General features: G+C 46.5%; 1 protein-coding gene across 1 annotated transcript in view; it reads right to left on the reverse strand.

Moving 5' to 3' along the window:
* LOC141114292 (uncharacterized) overlaps positions 1-4,244 on the reverse strand; it is a 42,962-nt gene extending 38,718 nt beyond the window's left edge. The window contains exon 1 of the mRNA XM_073607896.1: positions 1,868-4,244. Coding sequence (XP_073463997.1) covers positions 1,868-4,147 — 2,280 coding nt within the window. The 5' untranslated portion in view covers positions 4,148-4,244. The remainder of the gene's footprint in view (positions 1-1,867) is intronic.
* Positions 4,245-23,079: the final 18,835 nt, after the last annotated feature.

Below are 23,079 nucleotides of genomic sequence, written 5' to 3' on the forward strand. Positions count from 1 at the left end.
ATGAGGCCAAATAAGCGAACCACTAAGCCACCCTCAAGGAACTCTTCAACCTTGTGCTTTGATCATCAGTGCACCTCAAACCTTGGAACCTTTTTAGGGCCAGTTTAGTCAGGAGCAAATTAACCTAACAACATGTTTTTGGAGGATGGGAATAAACCGGAGTACCAAGCAAAACGGCAACAATGAAGATACTGCCTTGGCCAGGGTTTGAACGCAGGACCTCAGCACTATGAGGCAAAAAAACCTAACCACTAAGCGTCAGTGAATGCTTCCACTTCATGCTTCAGTTAACAGTACTCCTCATACCTTGGAGCCTTGTTTTAGTGACTCCATGTTCGAAGCGAGAACTGGAGCTGCACTGACCGCTCCACCAAATAGAGTGCCACCAGGGTGCCTTGGACAGGGTTTGAGCACAGGACCTCAGCACTATGAAGCAAAAAAATCTAACCACTAAGCCACCTGTAGGGAACACTTCCATCTTGCTTTGGTTATCAGTGCTCTCAAACCTTAGAACCTTGTTTTATTGACTCTATGTTTGAAGTGAGAACTAGAGCTGCAATGGCCCCCAACAGAGGGCCAGCCATTGGATTTTTTTGATACTTACAGACATATTAGATAAGAAACAATTAACCAGCATGTCTTTGAAGGGTGGGTGAAAACCAGAATGCCATGCAAGCATGGAGATAGTGTCCTGGCAAGGGTTTGAACGCAGGACCTCAGCACTATGAGGCCAAATAAGCTAATCAGTGAGCCACCCACAGGTAACTCTTCCAGTGCCCAACTTACCGGCATGTCTTTGGAGGGTGGGCGGAAACTGGCGTACCATACAAGCAAAACAGCAACCATGTAGCTATGTCCTGGCCAAGGTTTGAAAACAGGACCTCAGTGATACGCGGCGAAAAACCTGACCACTAAGCCACCCGAAATAAACACCTCCATCTCATACTTTGGTTATCAGTGTACCTCAAACCTGGAACATTACTTATTTAGTGGGTCCATGTTTGAAGCGAGAACTAGAGCTTCACTGACCCCCCCCAATAGAGTTCCGCCAAGGTTTGAATAAGCCACTGTGCTACCCATAAGACAAGTCAGAAGTCCTTATTGACATACGAATTCTGGTTTAGTGATTCAGGGATCCAAAGATTTGTGCAGTAAACCACAGCGAGCTTCCACAGCGAGCTTACTCTACCAAAGACCGCTCACTGCTGCTCTCTCTACCTGTGCAGAGGAACTGGTTTTGTCTCCGCCCCCTCCTGTAGTTTTCTGCAGACATCCTGTAGTGGGTGGAGCCTGCTGGGCCCCTCCCACAGCTCTGCTCAGGCTATGTACAGCACAGCGATGATGTCATTGCTACTTTTATAAGGTAATATCTGGGTTTGTAAAGACATTTGATGCACAAAAAGTGGATTTATATCCTTTGTGTCTTTTGAAGAATATGTTTAAACGGAAGTTCAAAAAGAAGAATGGTGAACATTACTGTGGAGGCCACCTGTGTCCAATGTCTTTCTCAGAAGGACAATGCATATTTGTCAGTCTAATGGTGCGGAGTTGGAGTTTTGCTGCAGGCCACGCCCCAAAAACTGAAGGTGACATGTCTGTGTTACTCGTAGTGGCGATTCAATGAAAAATGACATTTGCTTTCCTATGGGCAGCATGTCTCCCACCTTTGTTTGGGACATGGAGGCCTCATTTTTCCAGCACAGGTACAGAGAATCATCTGAAGGGTCAGGACTCGTGTTTTTACAGGTGGAGGAGTGCTGTCAGGGGGGTGTGATGGACAGCTCTGTGATACATGGAGTGCCGCAGCAGCTGAAGTGTGATGCCAGGTACACCCGGGTCACACAATATGTTCAGATTGGATACAAACCTCGGTGCAGGTGTCAGCAGTGAGCAGCTGGGCGTACCGCTGACTGTCATTCAGGGCGGTCTCCTCCGGGGTCATTGGTGCCAGGCCCGCCACTTCTTCAAGCTTCTGCATTATACACAAACCGGCAGCTTCTTCCTGATCTACACCAATCTCCTTCCCCTTCTTCATTAACCCTTCCTGAACTTCTGCAACCTTCTGCCATTCCATCACCGGGGCCACAAAATGTTTCTGTGCTGGACCCCCAAACAGATCACCTTCCTGCACCCCTGTACTCTCAGACACCCCAAGTTCCCGCACCACTGTCCCCTCAGATACCCCAAATTGCCGCACCAATGTACCCTCAGACACCCCAAGTTCCTTCACAACTGTCCCCTCAGATACCCCAAATTCCTGCACCCCTGTACCCTCAGACACCCCAAATTCCTGCATCCCTGTCCCCTCAGACACCCCTAATTCCTGCACCCTTGTACCCTCAGACACCCCAAATTCCTGCATCCCTGTCCACTCAGACACCCCTAATTCCTGCACCCTTGTACCCTCAGACACCCCTAATTCCTGCACCACTGTCCCCTCAGATACCCCAAATTCCTGCACCCCTGTACCCTCAGACACCCCAAATTCCTGCACCAATGTACCCTCAGACGCCCCTAATTCCTGCACCACTGTCCCCTCGGATACCCCTAATTCCTGCACCCCTGTACCCTCAGAGGCCACTAATTCCTGCACCCTTGTACCCTCAGATGCCCCTAATTCCTGCACCCTTGTCCCCTCAGACACCCCAAATTTATGCACCAGTGTACCCTCAGATACCCCTAATTCCTGCACCCCTGTCCCCTCAGACACCCCAAATTCCTGCACCCCTGTCCCCTCAGATACCCCAAATTCCTGCACCCCTGTACCCTCAGATACCCCAAATTCCTGCACCCCTGTACCCTCAGATACCCCTAATTCCTGCACCCCTGTCCCCTCAGACACCCCAAATTTCTGCACCACTGTCCCCTCAGATACCCCAAATTCCTGCACCCCTGTACCCTCAGATACCCCTAATTCTTGCACCCCTGTCACCTCAGACACCCCAAATTCCTGAACCCCTGTCCCCTCAGACACCATAACTTCCTGCACTCTTGTCCCCTCAGACATCCCACCTGTTTGCACCCCTATCTCTTCACCTTCCTGCACCCCTGTAACTTCAGACACCAGAAATTCCTGAACCCCTGTCCCCTCAGACACCCCAAATCCCTGAACCCTTGGTCCCTCAGACATTCCACCTGTCTGCACCCCTATCTCTTCACCTTCCTGCACCCCTGTCCTTCCACACAACTCTTCCCATACACCTGTCTTCTCAGACACCCCAAAACCCTGCACCCCTGACTCCTCACCTTTCTGTACTCCTGTCCGCTCAGACACCCCACATTCCAACATTCCTGTCCCCTCAGATACCCCACCTTCCTTCACACCTGTCCCCTCAGACACCCCGAATTCCTGCACTCTTGTCCCCTCAGACATCCGACCTGTATGCACCCCTATCTCTTTACCTTCCTGCACCCCCGTCCCCTCAGACACCTGAAATTCCGGAAACCCTGTGCCCTCAGACACCCCAAAATCCCGCACCCCTGTCCCCTCAGACACCTGAAATTCCAGCATTTCTGTCCCCTCAGATACCCCAAATTTCTGCACTCTTGTCCCCTCAGAAAACCCACCTGTATGCACCCCTATCTCTTCACCTTCCTGCACCCCTGTCCTTCCACACAACACCCCTTCCCATACACCTGTCTTCTCAGACACCCCAAATTCCTGTACCCATTTCCTTCCAGACACATCACCTTCCAGCACCTCTGACCCCTCAGACACCCCAAATTCTGGAAACCCTGTCCCCTCAAGCACCTCAAAACCCCGCAACCCTGTCCCCTCAGGCATCACAAAACCCTGCACCCCTGTCCCCTCAGGCACCCCAAATTCTGGAAACCCTGTCCCCTCAGGCATCACAAAACCCTGCACCCCTGTCCCCTCAGGCACCCCAAATTCTGGAAACCCTGTCCCCCCAGGCACCCCAAAGCCCTGCACCCCTGTCCCCTCAGGCACCCCAAATTCTGGAAACCCTGTCCCCTCAAGCACCCCAAAACCCTGCACCCCTTTCCTTCCAGACACTTCACCTTCCTGCACCCCTGTCCCCTCAGACACCCCAAATTCCAGCATTCCTGTTCCCTCAGACACCCCAAATTCCAGCATTCCTGTTCCCTCAGACACCACAAATTCCTGAACCCCTGGTCCCTCAGACATCCCACCTGTCTGCCCCCCTATCTCTTCACCTTCCTGCCCCCCTGTCCTCCCACACAACTCCCCTTCCTTCACCCCTGTACCCCCAGACACCCCATATTCCTCAGCTTTCTGTACCCCTGTCCCCTCAGACACCTCTACCTCATGCGGCCCCCTCTGTCCTCCCCCCTCCTGAGGGCCCCTCCCCGCCTCCTCCTGTCCCCCCGGGGTCCCGGCCTGCACCCCGCCTCTCATCTCCCGGAGATCAGCCTGAGGTACCCGGCCCGGGAATTTCCACACAACGCCGGGCCGACGGTCCCGGCTCTCGCCTGTACTCTGCCGCCACCCGGCGTACGTTTTGGGGAACTGCCATCTAAAGTCTGACACCACCTAAATACCGTAGTACGTACTCCGCTCAGTCATTCTCTGCTGCCCCCAGTGGACAATCTGATGTATACATACGCATACTGACAGAACTAAGCACGGTTCGTTAGCGCCAATCTGAAAACAAGTGGACAATAGGTAGAACTGCAGATTGCGATCGCTTCCCTTCCAGCGCCTGGACACTCCCGCCACCGTGTGGACATTCCTATGAACTGCAATCAACTTCATAAGAAAAATGCTTTGTCTGACTTGACTTTTCCCGCCAAATTCAAGGCTGACCCTAAATCAGGGCCCAATCACCGATGGCCTGTCCATTGTGGGATCTTAGAGAGCCAAATATAAAATAGACACTGGTATATGTAATGTAACACGCTATAAGTAAATGTAATACAACACATTATAAGTAAATGCTTCACACCACAGCTGGAACACCATTGTAAATGACTGGAACCACATTTCTACACTCCTCTACCGTCAGAAAAACCCACCCTTATGAACCCCTATACCACCAGACACCCAACTTTTCTACACCCCGCTACCATCGGACAACCCACCCCCCTGAACCCCTATACCACCAGACACCCCACCTTTCTACACTCCTCTACCATCAGACACTCCACCCTCCTATACCAGACATCCCACATTCTTGAACCCCCAGTACCATCAGATACCCCTCTTTCATGAAACCCCAAATCATCAGACACACCTCCCTTCTACAATCATTTCCCCTCAGACGCCCCACCTTCCCAAACCCTTATAGCATCAGGCAACCCATTCTCAACCCCTGTACCATTAGACCACTCACATTTCGGTACCCCTGTCTCCTCAGACACCTCACTTTCTATATCCCTGTCCTCGCAGTCAAATCACCTTCTTGCACCTCTGTCCCCTCAGACACCCAACCTTCCCATACTCCTGTCCCCTCAGACACCTCACCCTCCTACACCCCTCTACCATCAGACACCTTAACCTCCTGAACCCCTACACCATCAGACACCCTAACCCCTACACCTTTATACATCTGATACCTTACCCTCATGAACCCCTATACTGTCAGACATCCCACCACCTACACCTTTCTACCATCAGACACCCCATCCTCCTATACCCTTCTACCATCAGACACCTTAACCTCTATAACCCCTATACCACCAGACTCCCCACACCCCTGATGCCATCAGATCCCTTACTCTCCTGAACCCCTGTACCATCAGACCACCAACTTCTATACTCCTGTCCCCTCAAACATCTCACCTTTCTGGCCCCATCTCCCTACCTTTCTGCATCTGTTTCTCCTCCAACACCCCAATCTTCTACACCCATATGTCATCAGAAACCCTACCTTCCCACACCCGTCCCCTCATGGGCCCAATTTTCCAGCACTCCTTCAGACACCTCATCTTCCTGTACCCCTGTCCTCTCAGATACCTCACATTCCTGCATCCTGTCCCCCCCCAAGTCACCCCATTTTCCTGCACCCCTTTCCTTCCAGACACCTCAGCTTCCTGTACCCCTGTCCTCTCAGACAACTCACCTTCCATTACAGGACTCCTCCTGCCACTGTCTTGTAAATGTGAAGCATGCATTTCCATGCCCCTAAAGTCCCATACAGACTATTAGATTTTCTGCAGATTTTTGTCTTCAGATTTACCAAAACCATGTAGTGCAAGGGCCTCATACTGTATGGTTTTGGTAAATCTGAAGGCAAAAATCTGCAGAAAATCTAATAGTGTGTATAGGGTCTAATGCACAGATGTGAAGGGGGCGTTAATTTTGGTTATTACATAACATCGCTGATGATCACAGGAGGTCACTCCCTACACAATAATGCAAGCTACAAAGGAATGTCTTCCCCCGGATCTATGGGGAGCCTTGCCTCTTTTATGTGAGAATAACAAAATGGAATAAAGGAAGTATATGTGTAAAAATAAAATTTTAGTGTTCAGACAATGCTTTTTAGCATCATTTAAATTTTTTTATTTTTATTTTGTTGAACAAAAAAAAAAAAAAACGGAATAACATCAGCTGTCTTGCTGCCTAAATCTCCACAGCAAGGACACCACAATTAAAAAAACAAAAAACAAAAAAACAAAAAAACTGTCAGGACTTCCAACCCTTGCCTTGCCTTCTGCAGCCAAATTAAAATAAAAAAAAGGTTTGGGTGTTAAAGCGGAGCTCCACCCGAAAGGGGAAGTTCCGCTTTAAGTACTCTTCCCCTCCTCCCCTGCCATATTTGGCATGCCATTTTTTAGGGGGGGGCAGGTACCTAGTTTTGACAGGTACCCGTTCCCATTTTGATCACCTAGGACAGTGATGGTGAACCTTGGCACCCCAGATGTTTTGGAACTACATTTCCCATGATACTCAACTACACTGCAGAGTGCATGAGCATCATAGGGAGATGTAGTTCAAAAACAATTGTGGGGCTACCACTGACCTAGGAGATCCAAACAGACATTCTCCTCTCCCCTCCCTCCCTGCAGTCTTCTGAGACACGTCACAGGTCCCAGAAGACCACATGACCCTTCAGAAGGCGCATGCACAGGAGGCACCCAGCCGTGGAACCACAAGCTGCCATATCCAGGTGTCCACAGTTGAGATGCCAGCGACGGGGAGAAAGGACGGCTTGAGGCTGGATTCACACCAATGCACTTTTAGTGCTTTTTGCATTTTGCAGATTTGCACTACAGAACGTGTTCCATAGGAAACCATGTTAAATATGTAACTATATATGTAACTATACTAAATGGACTGTAGTGCAAATCTGCAAAATGCAAAAAGCACTAAAAATGCATAGATGTGAATCCAGCCTTAGTGAGCATATTGCTGGATTGTGGGACAGGTGAGTGTCTGTTTAGTAAAAGTCAGCAGCTACAGTTTTTGTAGCTGCTGACTTTTAATAAACACAAAAACGACTGGAGCTCCGCTTTAAGCAAGCCATACATGTATTGAAAATCATCTGGTTCATCAGGGAATGGCCAAATTTTGACCCATGTATGGGCAAGCCTGGATGTACAGAAGTCAATCTTTCAATCGACTTCTGAACAGATCTGAACAGAACTATCAATCAACTTCTGAACAACCACCCTGTCAGGTTTTTTCCTGAATGATCAGTGCCAACGGCTATAGCCGGCAAAACTGATCATTGTGTTCTTTATGGCAGGAAAGGCTCCTCAGCATGAGAATGCAATAGCACAGCGGGAAAGATTCCACCACACACCTTGAAAACATGATTCAAATCGCTGCAAAATGCCAGATGCGTTTGCGATGCCATTACTTCCTAGTGGCGCCATGATTTTGTTGCAATTGTTGTGCGGCAAACCCAACACGCTACTCTTGTTGCTCAAAAAAGGAACATGAACCTTTTTTGGGCGACAGCGTCGGGCATTGTGATTTGCCGCAATTGCAGCGCGTTTTGTGGTGCATTTGGGGTGCCATTAGAAGTAATGGCATCGCAAACGCGTCCTGCATTTTGCAGCGATTTGGAATTGCAGCGATTCTGCACGCGATCAGGTGTGAATAGAGCCTGAAGATTAACTAAACCTCCAATTCTTCAGAATGAAGGAAGCTGCCATCTTAGTCTGAACTGAAGATGCTATGCTGCTCCACATGACCATTTATGACACCAGTTCAGTTGAGGAGCATAAGCAGTTGTTATCAATCATGGCATGCGTTGAATGCTACGGTTTTGAGAAACATTTAAATTGATGTATTTATTTTTGCCTTAAAAGCCCAAATTAACCTTTAGTTTAAATAAGCCAAATACATTTCAGGAACATAATACCAACAGATGTGTTAAGTCTTACAGCTTTTATTACTTAGAAAACAGCCACAGCCTGAGCAGAAAGGCCTATCCCCTGCCAGCATTCTGCAGAAAGTGGGCATGCTCTCTGTAGAGAAGTAATGATCTCCCTCTGCTGAGTCAGAGCTCTCTAGGGATGATCTTTGCTGACTGCAGAACTATAGACTCTGTACAGGGAGTGTCAGACTTCTATAGAAAGACCACGGCTTATATACAGAGAGGACAAGGTCCATCTCTTCGGGATTGTGGCAGGGGACAGGCTTTCTACTCTGGCTGTTGCTGCTTCTGATGAAGAAAAAGGAACTATAATGTCACGTACACACGGCCGGACTTTCCGACGTAAAATGTGCGATCGGAGCTTGTTGTCGGAAATTCTGACCGTGTGTAGGCTCCATCGGACAGTTTCCATCGGAATTTCCGTTGCACAAAATTGGAGATCTGGTTCTGAAATTTTCCGACAACAAAATCCATTCGCGTAAATTCCGATCGTGTGTACACAATTCCGACGCACAAAGTTCCACACATGCTCAGAATCAAGCAGAAGAGCCGCACTGGCTATTGAACTTCATTTTTCTCGGCTCGTCGTAGGTGTTGTACGTCACCGCGTTCTTGACGTTCGGAATTTCCGACAAGCTTTGTGTGACCGTGTGTATGCAAGACAAGTTTGAGCCAACACCCGTCGGAAAAAATACATGGATTTTGTTGTCGGAATGTCCGATCGTGTGTACGGGGCATTAGACTTTGCACACCTTTTCTTTTGATGCAACTAAAATGTATATATCATTTTGATAAAACTGAGTTTTATAGAACATTTGTTTAGCTCATTACATGAAAGTAAGGTTAATAATATAACTTAGATTACAAAATCTTCGGTTTTACTCAAATTAGTTGATGCAAAAATGAATACACCCCACAACAAAAACTGCTACATCTAGTATGACCTCCATGATTTGTAAGGAGAGCACCAAGTCTTCTAGGCATGGAATGAACAAGTTGGCGACATATTCCAACAGCTATCTTTTTTCCATTCTTCAAGAACGACTTCTTTTAGAGCCTGGATGTGGCATGGAGAGTGATGCTCAACTCGACTCTTCAGAATTCCCCATAGGTGTTCCACCGATTGGGTTCAGATCAGGAGACATACTTGACCACTGAATCACTTCCATCCTGTTCTTCTTCAGAAATGCAACAGCGGCCTTGGATGTGTGTTTTGGATCATTGTCATGTTGGAAAAGTGCACGACGACCAAGGGCGTCCAGAGTGATGGTAGCATCTTTTCTTTCACTATAGAGGAGTACATTTGTGAATTCATGACACCATCAATGAAGTGCAGCTCCCCAACACCAGCAACACTCATGCAGCCCCACAGAAGGACACCGCCACTACCATGTTTCACTGCGGGCACCATTCATTTTTCTTTGTACTCCTCGCCTTTGCAACGCCATACAGTTTTAATGCCATCCTTTTCAAAAACATTTATGTTGGTCTCATCACTCCAGAGTACAGAGGCCCGGTAGCCGTCTTCTTTTTCAATATGGGCCCTGGCAAATTCTAGGTGGGCTCTTTTTGTGCATGGACTTTAGGAGAGGCTTCCTTCGTGAATGACACCCATGCATGCCATTCCTCTGCAGTGTGGGATTGTGTCATGGGAAACAATCACCCCAGTTTGACTTTCTACTTCTTTAGCTAACGGCAGTGAACTTGCAGGACGATTCTCTTCAACCCTTCTCATCCGAAGATGCTCCTGTCGAGGTTTTAACTTCTGTGGACGGCCTGAACATCTCTGTGAGACGGTTGCAGTTCCGTCTTTATTAAATTTTTGTTATAGTATTCTGACTGATCTTCTTGTAGCCTTCACCTTTTTGTGTAAAGAAATGATTTCTTTCTCAGGCCTTGTGACATTTTTCTTCCATGTGGTGCCATTGCTGAAAGCATGAAGTGGGAGGGGTTTTCTTGAAGTAACTTCCTTTTATAATCACCTGTCTTCTGGACACCTGTTTAATGAATAATTAGACTCACCTGTAGTTGAATTCTTGTTAATTAGGATTTGGTTGTCAAAAATGTAGCTTTGCCTCCTTAGGGCTGGTTCACACTAGTGCAATGCCAGACATCGCATGTGATTCGCACTGCATTGCTGTGCAGATCTCATGCGATGTCTGTGCGATGCACATTCAGACTGTATGGCTGAATTTGCATCGCATTCGGACCAAACTCGTGCAGGACCCTTTTTTTTTGTCGGCACCAGAATCGGATCGCATGGGTGTTCACACCCACGCAATTCCAATTCTGCATATCACGCTGCGCTTTGAAAACTGATTGCGGGGGTGTCGTTAACTTAACATACACTCCGCAATTAGTTTGCATGAACAGGTTTGCGATTTAGATGTGGTGCGGATTTTGCAGCGCATTCGCTGTGAATTTGCATCGCATCTGGTGTGAACCGGCCCTAAGACTTTCATTGGGGTGTAAATTTTTAAGTGCAGCAATCCTTTGGACTTTTCTTATATATATATATATATTTTTTTTTTTATTTATATATATTTTTATATATATATATATATATATATATTTCTAAATTCCGAACTTCTCTTTAAAGTAGAGGTCCACCCTGAAAAAAAAAAAAATTGCACAAAAAAATACCTAAAAAAATGGAGGAAAAGAAAAAAAAATTTTTTTTTACTTACGTGAAATGGCAGTCTTCCTAATCTGCCTCTTCCTACACCGCGGTGATGTTCAGTCTTCTGCTCCCCACGTTGTCTTCTGGGGAATGGGGCGCAGTGTGCTATGGGAACTGTGTGTGTCCCACAACACATCGCGTCCCATTCACAAAGCGCCGCGCCGCTCGCCCGTGCGCAGTAGGAAACTGGCAGTGAAGCCGCAAGGCTCCACTGCCTGTTTCCCTTACTTAGGATGGCGGTGCCGGGACCCGAGAGCCGAGGGACGGGTCGCCCTCAGGCGGCCGACATCGCGGGCACCCAGGACAGGTAAGTACTTATTTAAAGTCAGCAGCTACAGCGTTTGTAGCTGCTGACTTTTAAATTTTTTTTTTCAGGGACGGAGTCCCGCTTTAAGCCTAGGTTCACACTTGTGCGATGCGGGAACCAGCGCGATTACAGCGCAGGTTCCCGCATCGCATCTCCTCCGCAGGCGGTACACACTGCCCTCTGCGAACCGCTGCGGGTGTCAATACATTGTTAATGACACCCCCAGATTGGTTCACAGATCGCAGTGCAAATTGTGAACTCGCACAGGAATTGGATCGCATAGGTGAGAACACCCATGCCATTCGATTCCAGTGCGGGACAAAAAAAAAAAAAGTCCCTGCACTATTTTCGTGCGAATCCAATGCAAATTCAGCCATACAACTGTATGGCTGAACTTGCATTGTACAGACATCGCATGCGATCGGCACAGCAGTGCGGGTGCGAATCACACACAATGTCTGTGTTCGCACTAGTGTGAACCTGGGCTTAATTAAACCTTTTTCCTTTATAATCACTTTGAACTGATGGGATATGATCACCATGTAAGGGGTCCATATAGTGAACTTGGTGTTGAGTTATTCACTTTACGGTCAACACAGAGGACAAGGGGGCACTCTTTACATCTAGAGGAAAAGAGATTTCATCTCCAGATACGGAAAGGTTTCTTCACAGTAAGAGCTGTGAAAATGTGGAATAGACTCCCTCCAGAGGTGGTTCTGGCCAGCTCAGTAGATTGCTTTAAGAAAGGCCTGGATACTTTCCTAAATGTACATAATATAACTGGGTACTGACATTTATAGGTAAAGTTAATCAAGGGGAAATTCCAATTGGCTCTCTGGGATCAGGAAGGAATTTTTTGCCCTGCTGTAGCAAATTGGATCATGCTTTTCTGGGGGGTTTTTTCGCCTTCCTCTGGATCAACTGTGGGTATAGGCTTGGGTATATGGGATTGTATGCTACTTTTTATTTTATTTATTTATTTTTTTATGGTTGAACTAGATGGACTTGTGTCTTTTTTCAACCTAACTATGTAACTATGAATTTCGTATAATGCAAAATGTGAGCCTGCCAACACAGGTAAGAGCACATGTGAACTATGGTGAGGCAATCTAAACTACAACAGGAAAGGAGAGATAGAAGAAAACAGCAGATGACAACTGTAAATGGATCCCGACTTTGGGGTAAAACAGAGTTAAAACTCAATAGCAGAATAAAAAAAAAAAAAAAAGTAAAAAGGTTGAGAATTTGCCACTAGATGGTGCTACAACCAAACAAATCATACAGACATTGCCCTCGGGCGGCTTTGCAGTTGGACTTTTTCATTCTCTAAAAACAGCTTCGCAACCTTTTTTAACACAGAGGAACCCTTGAAATAACTTTCAGGTCTCAGGGAAACCCCTGCTAATATTTACCATATCTACAGCTCACAATACATTAGCCTGGCGGTCAGTGGGAATAGCGATCCCTTTACAGATGGCGAAAAAGATCTTTTGGTATCAGTAGCTACTACGGATGCACCGCTGCCGATTCCAAGCATTTGCGCGATCATCAGTACTCGCTCAAATACTCCTGATACCGATACTTTGCAGTGCAGTTTGCATCAATACAAAATGAATGGGCGCAAATCACACAGCAAAGAACCGCATGCGATTTGAACAGGAATGCGTTGCGATTCCTGTCCGAATACCAATCGATTTCTCCCACCGCTCTCGTGTGTGTGTGTGTATAGAAAGGGAAAAGTGCCATCTAGTGGGCAGTTTATTAAAAATGTTAGAACTCACAGTAGATATCTGGCCAAATGCAAAATCTGCACAGGTGTCGGTCCTGCCGATGATAGCAAATCACGCCCGCCCTATACCCATGGGGTCCCAGAACTTCTCCTTCAGCCCTGTGAGCACATCCAGTGGCTGCGATTTGCAACCATCGGGAGGACCGGGACACCTACGCATATTTTTGGCCAGATATGGCCAGATTAATAAACTGCCCACTAGATGGCACTTTTCCCCTTCTATACACATACACAGAAGCAGTGGGGTTTGAAATCACATGCGATTTAGACAGGAATGCAGTCTTTGCAGTGTGATTTGTGCCAATTTATTTTTTGTACTGATGCAAATCGCACCACAAAGTATCGGTACTCGGTATCAGGGAGTACTTGAGCAAAAGTAGTGGGTTCTTTAGCATCTTATGGGCCTAATTTTTAAAAGAGATTATATATGGGGTTCGTTTGCCATGACCATATTTTCACATCTATAGCTGGGTGAATTCAGATTTTTTTTACTTTTAGGGGCTGACTCGTAACTTTGTACTAACTTCAAGGACCCAAATATAAATTCTCTTGGGTTGCAATGAGTTTCCATACACGAAATGTTACAGAGCATCCAAGAACCTAGATACAGAAAATGTAAATTTCTGACCTTTTTTTAAAGGTCTTGATCGAAAGTAGCGGTACTGACTATAGGCATACGCAGGGGTGTTCCAGACGTGCCTGGGCACACCCTAATGACTATGTGCGTTGCCAATTCCCCCTACTTCATGGGCTCCCCTTGCCCGCCCTGCAGTGCTGCTGGCTTCCCCCCTCTTCTCTTCCCCCCCAGCAGCCGGGGGGGGGGGGGGATGTTTCAGGATGGGGAGCGGGGGGGGGGCTAATAAATAGTTCCTTTCTAAATGAACACTCACTATGTCCATTCGTAACTGAAGCATAGTAAACTGTGTACTATGCTTCAGTTTGTGAATGAACAGGAAGCCACTCAGCACACAACATCTTAGTATTTACAGTAAAATCTTTTTTTTTTTTTGTGGCATCCATTGGGTGACACAGGAAGTTTTAAACCCTCATATTATCTTGCCACCTATGGGAGGATTAGGCACCAGCCAACAGAAAAATTGTAGACCAAGCCAAGATAATTCCTGCTACCACCATGGTTCAGTTTTGTTATAAAGTAGTACTGTACTGAGAGCATGATCGTGAACTTAGGAAGGTAAGTGTTCCCTAATTGATGGAGAAAAGGTACAAAAATCCAATAGTAAGTCTTAAAATGTAACTGACAGATAGCAACAAATGCTACCAGGCAAAAAAAAACTGAAATTATAATTATATACAATGGAACCTTGGATTACCAGCAAAATTTGTTCAAGGAGAATGCTTGTATCGCATATCAAAGTGAGTTTCCCCATAGAAGTCAATGGAAACGAAGATAATTCTTTCCTCATTGACTTCTATTGCATGCAATACCGCATGTGGCCAGAGGTGTGTGTGGGGGGGGCGCCGGAGAGCCTCGGAAATACTCGGGGGCCTCGGAAAGGCTCAGAAACACTCGCGAACTGAGTATTTACGAGCGGTTCCGAGTATTTCCAAACGGCTCCGAACCATTCCGAGTGTTACCAGCGCCCCCGCACCTCTGGCCAAACGCAGAACTGCACACCCCATTGGCTTGAATTCTGCTCGTTTTGCGAGACAACACTCGCAAACAGAGTCAGAATTAAAAAAAAAAAAAAGTTGCTCGTCTTTCAAAACGCTCGTTAACCGCGTTACTCGTTAACCAAAGTTCCACTGTACGGGATTTATATAGTGCCAACAGATTGCCCAGCACTTTAGAACATGAGGGCAGACAGTACAATACAGGAAGAATCAGAGGGCCCCGATTATTAGAGCTTACAATCTAAGAGGGAGGGTCAAGTGATACAAAAGGTAATAACTGTGGGGGATGGGCTGATGGAGAAAATAAAAGTACAGTTGTTAGGTGTAGGCTTCTCTGAAGAGGAGGGTTTTCAGGGATCGTCTAAAAGCAAACAGTATCGAACAGTTTGGGGTTAAGGTGTACCATAGGACGGGAGAGGCTCTGGAAAAGTCCTGGAGGCAAGCATAGGAGAAGCTGAAGAGGGAGCTAGAGAGCAGGAGGTCTTGGGAGGAACGAAGAGAACGATAAGGTTTATATTTTTGAGTCTAGGCTAGTGATGGTGGGGCTGAGTAGTGGATGGCTTTGTAAGAAATGGGACCTGCCGGCAGCTTATAGAGCGGCCTGAAGGACCTTGCGCCAGAAGCTGGCATCAGATGAGACCGAAACGTTCTCCTGACAGAACATACGGAATGTGTAAACAGAAGACAAAGTGGCAGCCTTGCAGACCTGACAAACAGTTGGTTGTTGCTAAGAAGCACTCCAGATCTAGTGAAGTGCACCTAGACAGGAAAGGGTGGAGCACAGTCCTGGAATTCACTCTCCCAATCAACCTTGGCTATTTTTAATCCTCAGGATGCTAGCATTAGTAAATAGATAGGAAAGTAAATCATATTTACTTGTTTTAAACTTTTTTTTTTTAATTTCTTCAGTTTCTGTTTTCTTAAAAACACAGAACACTTGGAGTGCTGCGAGTCTAGGGGCCAAGTAGAGTGATCTGATAAGTGGATCAGACCCAGCACAGCATGGAAAGAGATGCAACAGTCAAAAGAAGAAAAACACAAAACGCAGCGCTCTGAAAGAATGATCAAATAAATTCCAACGTAGTACTGTATGCATAAACAATGCTATTTATTCCATAAAGTAAAAAAAAAAATGGTTGAACTGTCAAAGTTTAAAATAAATGTTAGTGAACGTTACCAGTGACCTCATAGTGGATAAGGGGGGAAACAATCATCCGGGAGGCTTTCCTGGAGATGGTTTGAACATCAATCACCATCCAAGGAAATGGAGGGGAGAAAATTCAGTTCCCAGAGGGGGGGCGGACTGGCTGCTGGCAAAACCTGCCAGCTCCAGGTGGATGCCACGGCTGGATGGTGGTCAGCAGGATGGATAGAAAGGCAACCTGTGTGATGTAAACGCTCCCCAGAAGGAACAACCAAGCCAAGCAGGGTCGATATTCTCAGTGCGCCTCTATGCGCCTTCTGTGACATCACTGCTGTGCCGGAGAGGAAGGGGAGAGGTGTCCTGAAGGGACTTTGACAAAGCGCATGGGCACGAAACATGTAAGTCAGGGCAACAGAACAGTGGACGCTTACACAACTGACTTAAGGACACCTTTCCCCTACATCTCCGGCACAGCAGTGACATCACAGAAGGCGCATAGGCGGGCTGAGAATATCGACCCTGCTCGGCTTGGTTGTTCCCTCTGGGGCCGTTTACATCACACAGGTTGCCTTTCTATCCATCCTGCTGACCACCATCCAGCCGTGGCATCCACCTGGAGCTGGCAGGTTCTGCCAGCAGCCAGTACGCTCCCCCTCTGGGAACTGAATTTTCTACCCTCCATTTCCTTGGATGGTGATTGATGTTCAAACCATCTAAAGGCAAGCCCCCCGGATGATCCGTTTCCCCCCCTTATCCACTCTCTGAGGTCACTGGTAATGTTCACTAACATTTATTTTAAACTTTGACAGTTCAACCATTTTTTAAAAATTTTTGGAATAAATAGCATTGTTTATGCATACAGTACTACGTTGGAATTTATTTGATCGTTCTTTCAGAGCACTGAATTTTGTGTTTTTTCTTCCTGGTTTCTTGCCTAGGCAAATGGTGTCATAGATCCTGGGATTTTTCAGGAGGGTCAACAACTGGGTTCGTTTTTTTTATGTAACCCAGGAGTCTTCAGGAGGGGAGGTGGTGTTTTCTCAGCTAAGTAAACTCTCCTACATGCAGGAACTAAATGCTACATGAATAATTTTCCCTTACTCAAGATGGCCATGGTCGGAAATGCTAGGGGGTTGTTTTTCAAAGTGATTTCTAAACAAAATAACGCATTGAGATATAGATGGACGGATGGATGGATGGATGGATGGGGGGAGTTTGCTTTGATTATTAAAAATTAATCAAAGCGGACCTTCAGTCATTTTCCATCTAATAAATATTCTTCCCTTGTTGTTGTTTTAACTTTGGATAGTAAAACATTTTTTTTTCTGCCAGTAAATACCTTATCTGGCCCACTTCCTGTTTCTTGTCTGGTAAAAAGCCTAGGCTTATGACATCATGCACAGCTCATTCTCTCCCTCTCGTGAGAGCGTTTGCCAGGAAGGGAAGTGGGATGAGTCATAAGAGGGCCAATGAGAGCTGCAGAGCTGGAGAGGTGTCTCTGTGTGAATCCAGGAAGTGAACAGGTAGCAGCTTTAGCTGCCCACAGTTAAAATGGTTGCAGCCAGACTCAGTAGAGGGAGATTTCTGCAGCATATTTGGCAAGTACAGAATCACAGTGTATATATAAAATAATATGCAAAGTGGTTGGAAGGAAGCTTCAGAACTGCAAAGATGTTTTTATTACAAATTATGTGACCAGACTGCAGTTCCTCTTTAAAATAGTGTTTTTGGTTTGTGTTGCTCAGATACAGTGAAGATCTGCTTTAATTCCAAGGAGGTGAATGACATCTCCTGGGCCTCTCTCGTTTATTTACATTTGACAATTTTATTGCACTCCCGGAAGGGAACTATGGTTGTATTTCCGGGAGCCTGTCCCTGATGCTTCCGGTCTTCGCATCTCAACATTAGAGTTGGTGCAGCTGATATGCCTGGCCTCTCCCCTCCTCCTGCCCAATCACAAAAGCCTTTGTATTATGTGAACTCATTCACCGAATACAAAGGCTTCTCTGAATGGGCAGTAGAGGGGAGCAGTGGGCATAGCTACTCTGTGTGCCTCTCACACAGCCCAAGTGTCAGTGTATGCTCCAGCAGAAACCTGTCAGATATAAATAATAGAGATAAAGGCCAAAGAGATGTCAAACACCTCCTTGGACTTAACCCATACTGTGCCTTCACTTTTTACAAAGCGGTTGAATTCCTGGAATTCAGCTTTAAAACCAAGGGATTAGAGGATGGTTAGACTGAGACACCTAGAGATGGTAGAAGCTGGAGCACCCTTTCAAGAACCATCTAAGATGATAAAATGGAATCCAACTTCACTGAAAGAAGCAGTGACAAAAAGACTAACATAGCAAACCACTACCAGACAATGGAGGGAAATCTCTTTTGTGAACTAGATCCAGACAGAGGGACAGAAGAACGATGTACCAGTTGAAGTGAGAGGCCAAAAACTACCTTGGGCAAGAGAGAAGCCCTTGGTCCCAAACCAGAGCAAGTTCTTTATAAGATAAAGGCACTTATTCAAACACTTGCCTCCCAGAGATGATGACTACAAGAAACACTACCTTAGGGGTAGAGTAGTAAGAAGAATGTCTCTAATGGATTCAAATTGCCATTTCTGAAGTTCAGGGAGAACCAGATCCCACACAGTCACAGGGAACGAATGGCTGAAGCTACATGGGAGACCCCCTGTACAAAAGGTAATAAAGGGTTAGAGGAAAGGGCAGAAACGTTACGCTGCATAGCACCAAGAGCTACAACTGCAAGATAGGAGAGGATTGTTTTATCGGAAACTCCTGGAGTGGAAGCCCCAAAGCTCATACCAAATGAAGAATGACTTTCATGTCCAATTAAAGTGGAGCTCCAGCCTCTCCACCAAAAGTTTAAAAGTCAGCAGCTACAAATACTTAATATTAGGGCACTTACCTGCCTAGCTATCAATGCACCCCTGTCTACTTTTTAATTGGCTCTTGGGTGCTGCCGTCGCCATTTCTGGTAAGGGAAAGAGGCAGTGAAGCCTTGCAGCTTCACAGCCAGTTCCCTACTTTGCATGTGTGAAGTGCACTGCACTTTGTGAATGGCCCGGCGGTGGGGGAAGGAGTGGGGCTGAACTTCCGAGTGACTTCGCCGAAGCGAAGTCACCCGGAGGTTCAGCCCCCCTCCTCCTTCCCCTGCCGCCGGGCCATTCACAAAGCGCAGTGCAAAGTCACCTGGAAGTGGGAGTGGGTACCTGTCAAAAACAGGTACCTTTTGGGTGGAGCTCCGCTTTAACCTTGTTGGAAGTAAGCCTCCTTGCTTTTACCATTGTAAAAATCAAACACTGAGACATCCCTGCCCCTCAGAACCAAAGCTTTAAAAGCCAGTGACTGAAGCAGGGTGGCAAATCAATCTCTGGGACAGTTGACTGATCTGGCAGTACCCACAACACATCTGCCAGGAGTCTTACCAGGTTGGCATACCACTTCCACCTGTAGTAGTCAGGCGCAATGACAATCACTGGACTGTCCTCAATCATGATCATGCAAAACAGACAAGAAAATTCAGGTGCATAAAATCATAGATCAGGGTCTTTCTGATCCTACAGAGCCACCACAGCACTGCCTTTGCTAGAGAATCCTGGTATCTGAAGACAAACAATTCTGTTGTTGAACCTGGAGGCCAGAAGTGCCCATCTGGTGCCCCTCGCCCACAATAGGTTTTGGAAGGGACCGCTCTGCAGAATCCAGGTGCTGCTAGCTGAGAAATCTGCCTTCCATTTGTCTACACTTGTAATGTACATGGCTGACAATGATGGAACGTGAAGTTCTGACCAGAATGGGATCTAAACGATCTCTCTTGTCATGGCAGGACCTCTATTTTCTCCCTAATAACTGATAAAGCATTGTCTAACTGAATCTGGATCAGTAGGATCTGCCTAGAGACCTGATTGACTTGTTGCATTGCAGAAGCCAGTCATAAAACTGGACAAATTAAGATGCCTTGGAGGCTACAATCTTATCTGTGACTAACATAAAAAGGAGAAAGTCTAATGACTCCTGGACTGGAGAGCTCAAATCTGAGAATGCAGAGACTGAAGTTTCTCCTGTGGAAGCACTTTTGGCCTGAGCTGTGTCCAAGACTAGATGCAGATAACTTCAAATGATGAGTTGGGTTCCAGTGACTATTTTTGAAGGTTCAAGATCCATCTGAATTGCTGGAACGTCTGGACAGTCAAAAGCATATTACCAGGCAGAAGCACAGGCCAGCTTCTACTTCAACAGGAGTTCATCTACGGATCCTAGGAGAGCACAGTAATGATAATATTGGGTCCAGCGCCTTGATGTAGAAGGCAAAAGTACCCCTAAATAAAAGGGAGGAGATGACTGAGGAATTCCTGAGCCTGAATGAAGACATTCAGAGTTTTGAGATCCAAGATGTGTCAAATTCCCTCTTTAGGTTTTGGAACGATGAACAGGTTAGGAGCTGAAACCACTCTTTCACAAGTACTGGGGCAATGACATCCTTCTCCAGAAGGCTCGAGAGGGTTTGATGAAGATCTGCTAATCTGTCCGACAGGAAGTTTGGGAGGTGAGAAATAGAGGCGGCGGGGGGTTCTAGGGAGCAAGACTTCAGTTTGTAGTCCTGGAATACCAAGTTCTGCATGTAAGCATCCAAGTGACTGCAAAAGTTAAACTCCACCCCAAATATATGGCAATTACATAGAGCTGCAAGGGAAGAACGGCTCTAGCAGCAGAAATCTAATAGAAGAAAATTCTTGAAGAGTAAGGAAAAAGCATTCCAAGAGGATGAACACCTCCTCAGCATCTAGCAAAACCTGAGACATGTTGGCAGTAGGAGGGGCTATTCTTAGCCGGCCTAAAGTTTGTTTGCCACAGTCCTATTCTCCTGTAGGCAGCAGTATAACCGTGAGGTGAAAGATTTCCTGTGTCCCTCAAAGGATGAGAAAGTATATTCATAAACAAGGTGCAATGAGCTATGATCTGCTGTTACCTATAGCAAACAATCACAAAACAGCATTCAACCATGGAGAGCATTCAGAGCGGATTGATTTACTGCTGGCACTGCAATACACGGGCAAGAAAAAAAATGCCTGTCTGTCTCATCTGTCAAAACTTTTGTTAAGCGGGAAGTCTTCGCTCCTTATATGCATACTTGTATCTGTGCCAGTTAAATTCCTGAAGCCACAGAGGGAGCCATGGACCCAGCATTTTTTGGGGGAGGATAGCCAACACCACAACTGGCCATCTGGGGTTGTAGAGCAGGTGGGCCGTTTGTCCTCTGGTCAGGAACGTACATGGTTAAAACACTGGCCCCAGCAGGACACAGTCAGTTCCCTCATTAACACATGACAAATTACTGAGAACAAAAGATGTGATATACTGTTGGCTACAGTCAAGGCCAAAGCTTCCTCATACTTGGAATCAAATGGGTGCGAAGGTGGATGTGGCTGGTTTTCCCCAACTAACATGAAGTTAACACTATGGTGGTGATTTGCTAAAACCGGAGCACTCAGAATCTGGTGCATGGGAGCCAATCAGCTTTTAACTTCAGCTTGTTCAATTAAAGTGGTTGTAAAGCTTCAAGGTTTTTCACCTTAAAGTGGTTGTAAAGAAAGGATTTTGATCTTAATGCATTCTATACATTAAGATAAAAAGTTATGTGTGCAGCAACCCCCCTTATACTTAGCTGAGCCCCATCCAGCAATGTTGTAGGAGTGGCTCGGCTGCCCGGGCCTACCCTCCTTTTTGGCTGAGACAGCAGCGCGGCACCATTGGCTCCCACTGCTGTCAAAGTCAATCAGCCAATAAGTAGAGAAAGGGGGGCATGGGCGGGCTCTGTGTCTGAATGGACACAGGGAGCTGTGGTTCAGGTTAGGTACCCCCATAGCAAGCTGCTTGCTGTTGGGGAACTCAACAGTGGGGAGGAGCCAGGAGCGCCGAAGAGGGACCCAAAAAGAGGAGGATCTGGGCTGCTCTGTGCAAATCCACTGTACAGTGCAGGCAAGTATAACATGTACGCTATTTTTTTTACAAAAAAAAGACTTTAGTATCACTTTAATGCATTCTATGCATTAAGGTCAAAAACCTTCTGTGCTGCAGCTCCCCCCAGAGCCCCCCTTTTTTTTCTTACCTGAGCCCGACCTGATCTAGCGATGTGCATGAACACATTGGCTCCAGCCGCCGTCTCTCTCCTCATTGGACAGATTGATAGCAGCATTGGCTCCCACTGCTGTCAATCAAATCCAGTGACACAGGAGTGAGGCCAAGTCCCGCTGTCTGTCACTAGACGCAGCAGTGGGAATCGAGAGCGAGCCCGCAGGGGTGCCCCCATGGAAAATGGCGGGGCACCCCAGAAGTAGAGGATCGGGAGCTGCTCTGTGCAAAACTATTGCACAGAGCAGGCAAGTATAGTCTATTTTAATAATAAAAAAAAAAAACATAACGAGGATTTACAACCCCTTTAACTTCAATATTGGGCCCTTTCTGCCCAGGCCAATTTTCAGCTTACAGCGCTGTCACATTTTGAATGACAATTACGCAGTCATGCAACACTGTACCCAAACTAAATTTTTATCATTTTTTTTTCACACAAATAGAGCTTTCTTTTGGTGGTATTTAATCACTGCTGGGTTTTATATTTTTTGTGAAAAAAAAAACGACACGTAAAAAGACCAAATAATTTGAAAAAAATAAATAACATTTCCTTAGTTTGTCAGAAAATTTTGTAAAAAAGTAAAAGTAAATTTTTCTCCTTTAGGCTCCTTTCACACTGGGGCGTCAGCAGTAAAGCGCCGCTATTTCTAGCGGCGCTTTGCCGTCGTATTTGCTGGCGCTTTTAACCCCCACTAGCGGCCGAAAAAGGGTTAAAACCATCCGCAAAGGGCTGCTGCAGCAGCACTTTGCTGGCAGTATAGCCGCGCTGCCCCATTGATTTCAATGGGCAGGAGCGGTATACACACCGCTCCAAAGATGCTGCTAGCAGGACTTTTTTTACCGTACTGCCAGCGCACCGCTCCAGTGTGAAAGCCCTCAGGGCTTTCACACTGAAAAGACAGGAGCGGCTCTTTCAGGGCGCTATTTTTAGTGCTGTAGCGCCTGCAAAGCACCCCAGTGTTCAAGGGGTCTTACTGATGGGCACTGATAAGAAGGCAGTAATATGCAGGACTGATAGGCGGCACTCCTTGATGGGCACAAATTGGCATCACTGATGGGCACTGCTGGG

This window comes from Aquarana catesbeiana, linkage group LG12 (genome assembly GCF_042186555.1).
Source record: "Aquarana catesbeiana isolate 2022-GZ linkage group LG12, ASM4218655v1, whole genome shotgun sequence".
In the NCBI taxonomy this organism is placed as follows: Eukaryota; Metazoa; Chordata; class Amphibia; order Anura; family Ranidae; genus Aquarana; species Aquarana catesbeiana.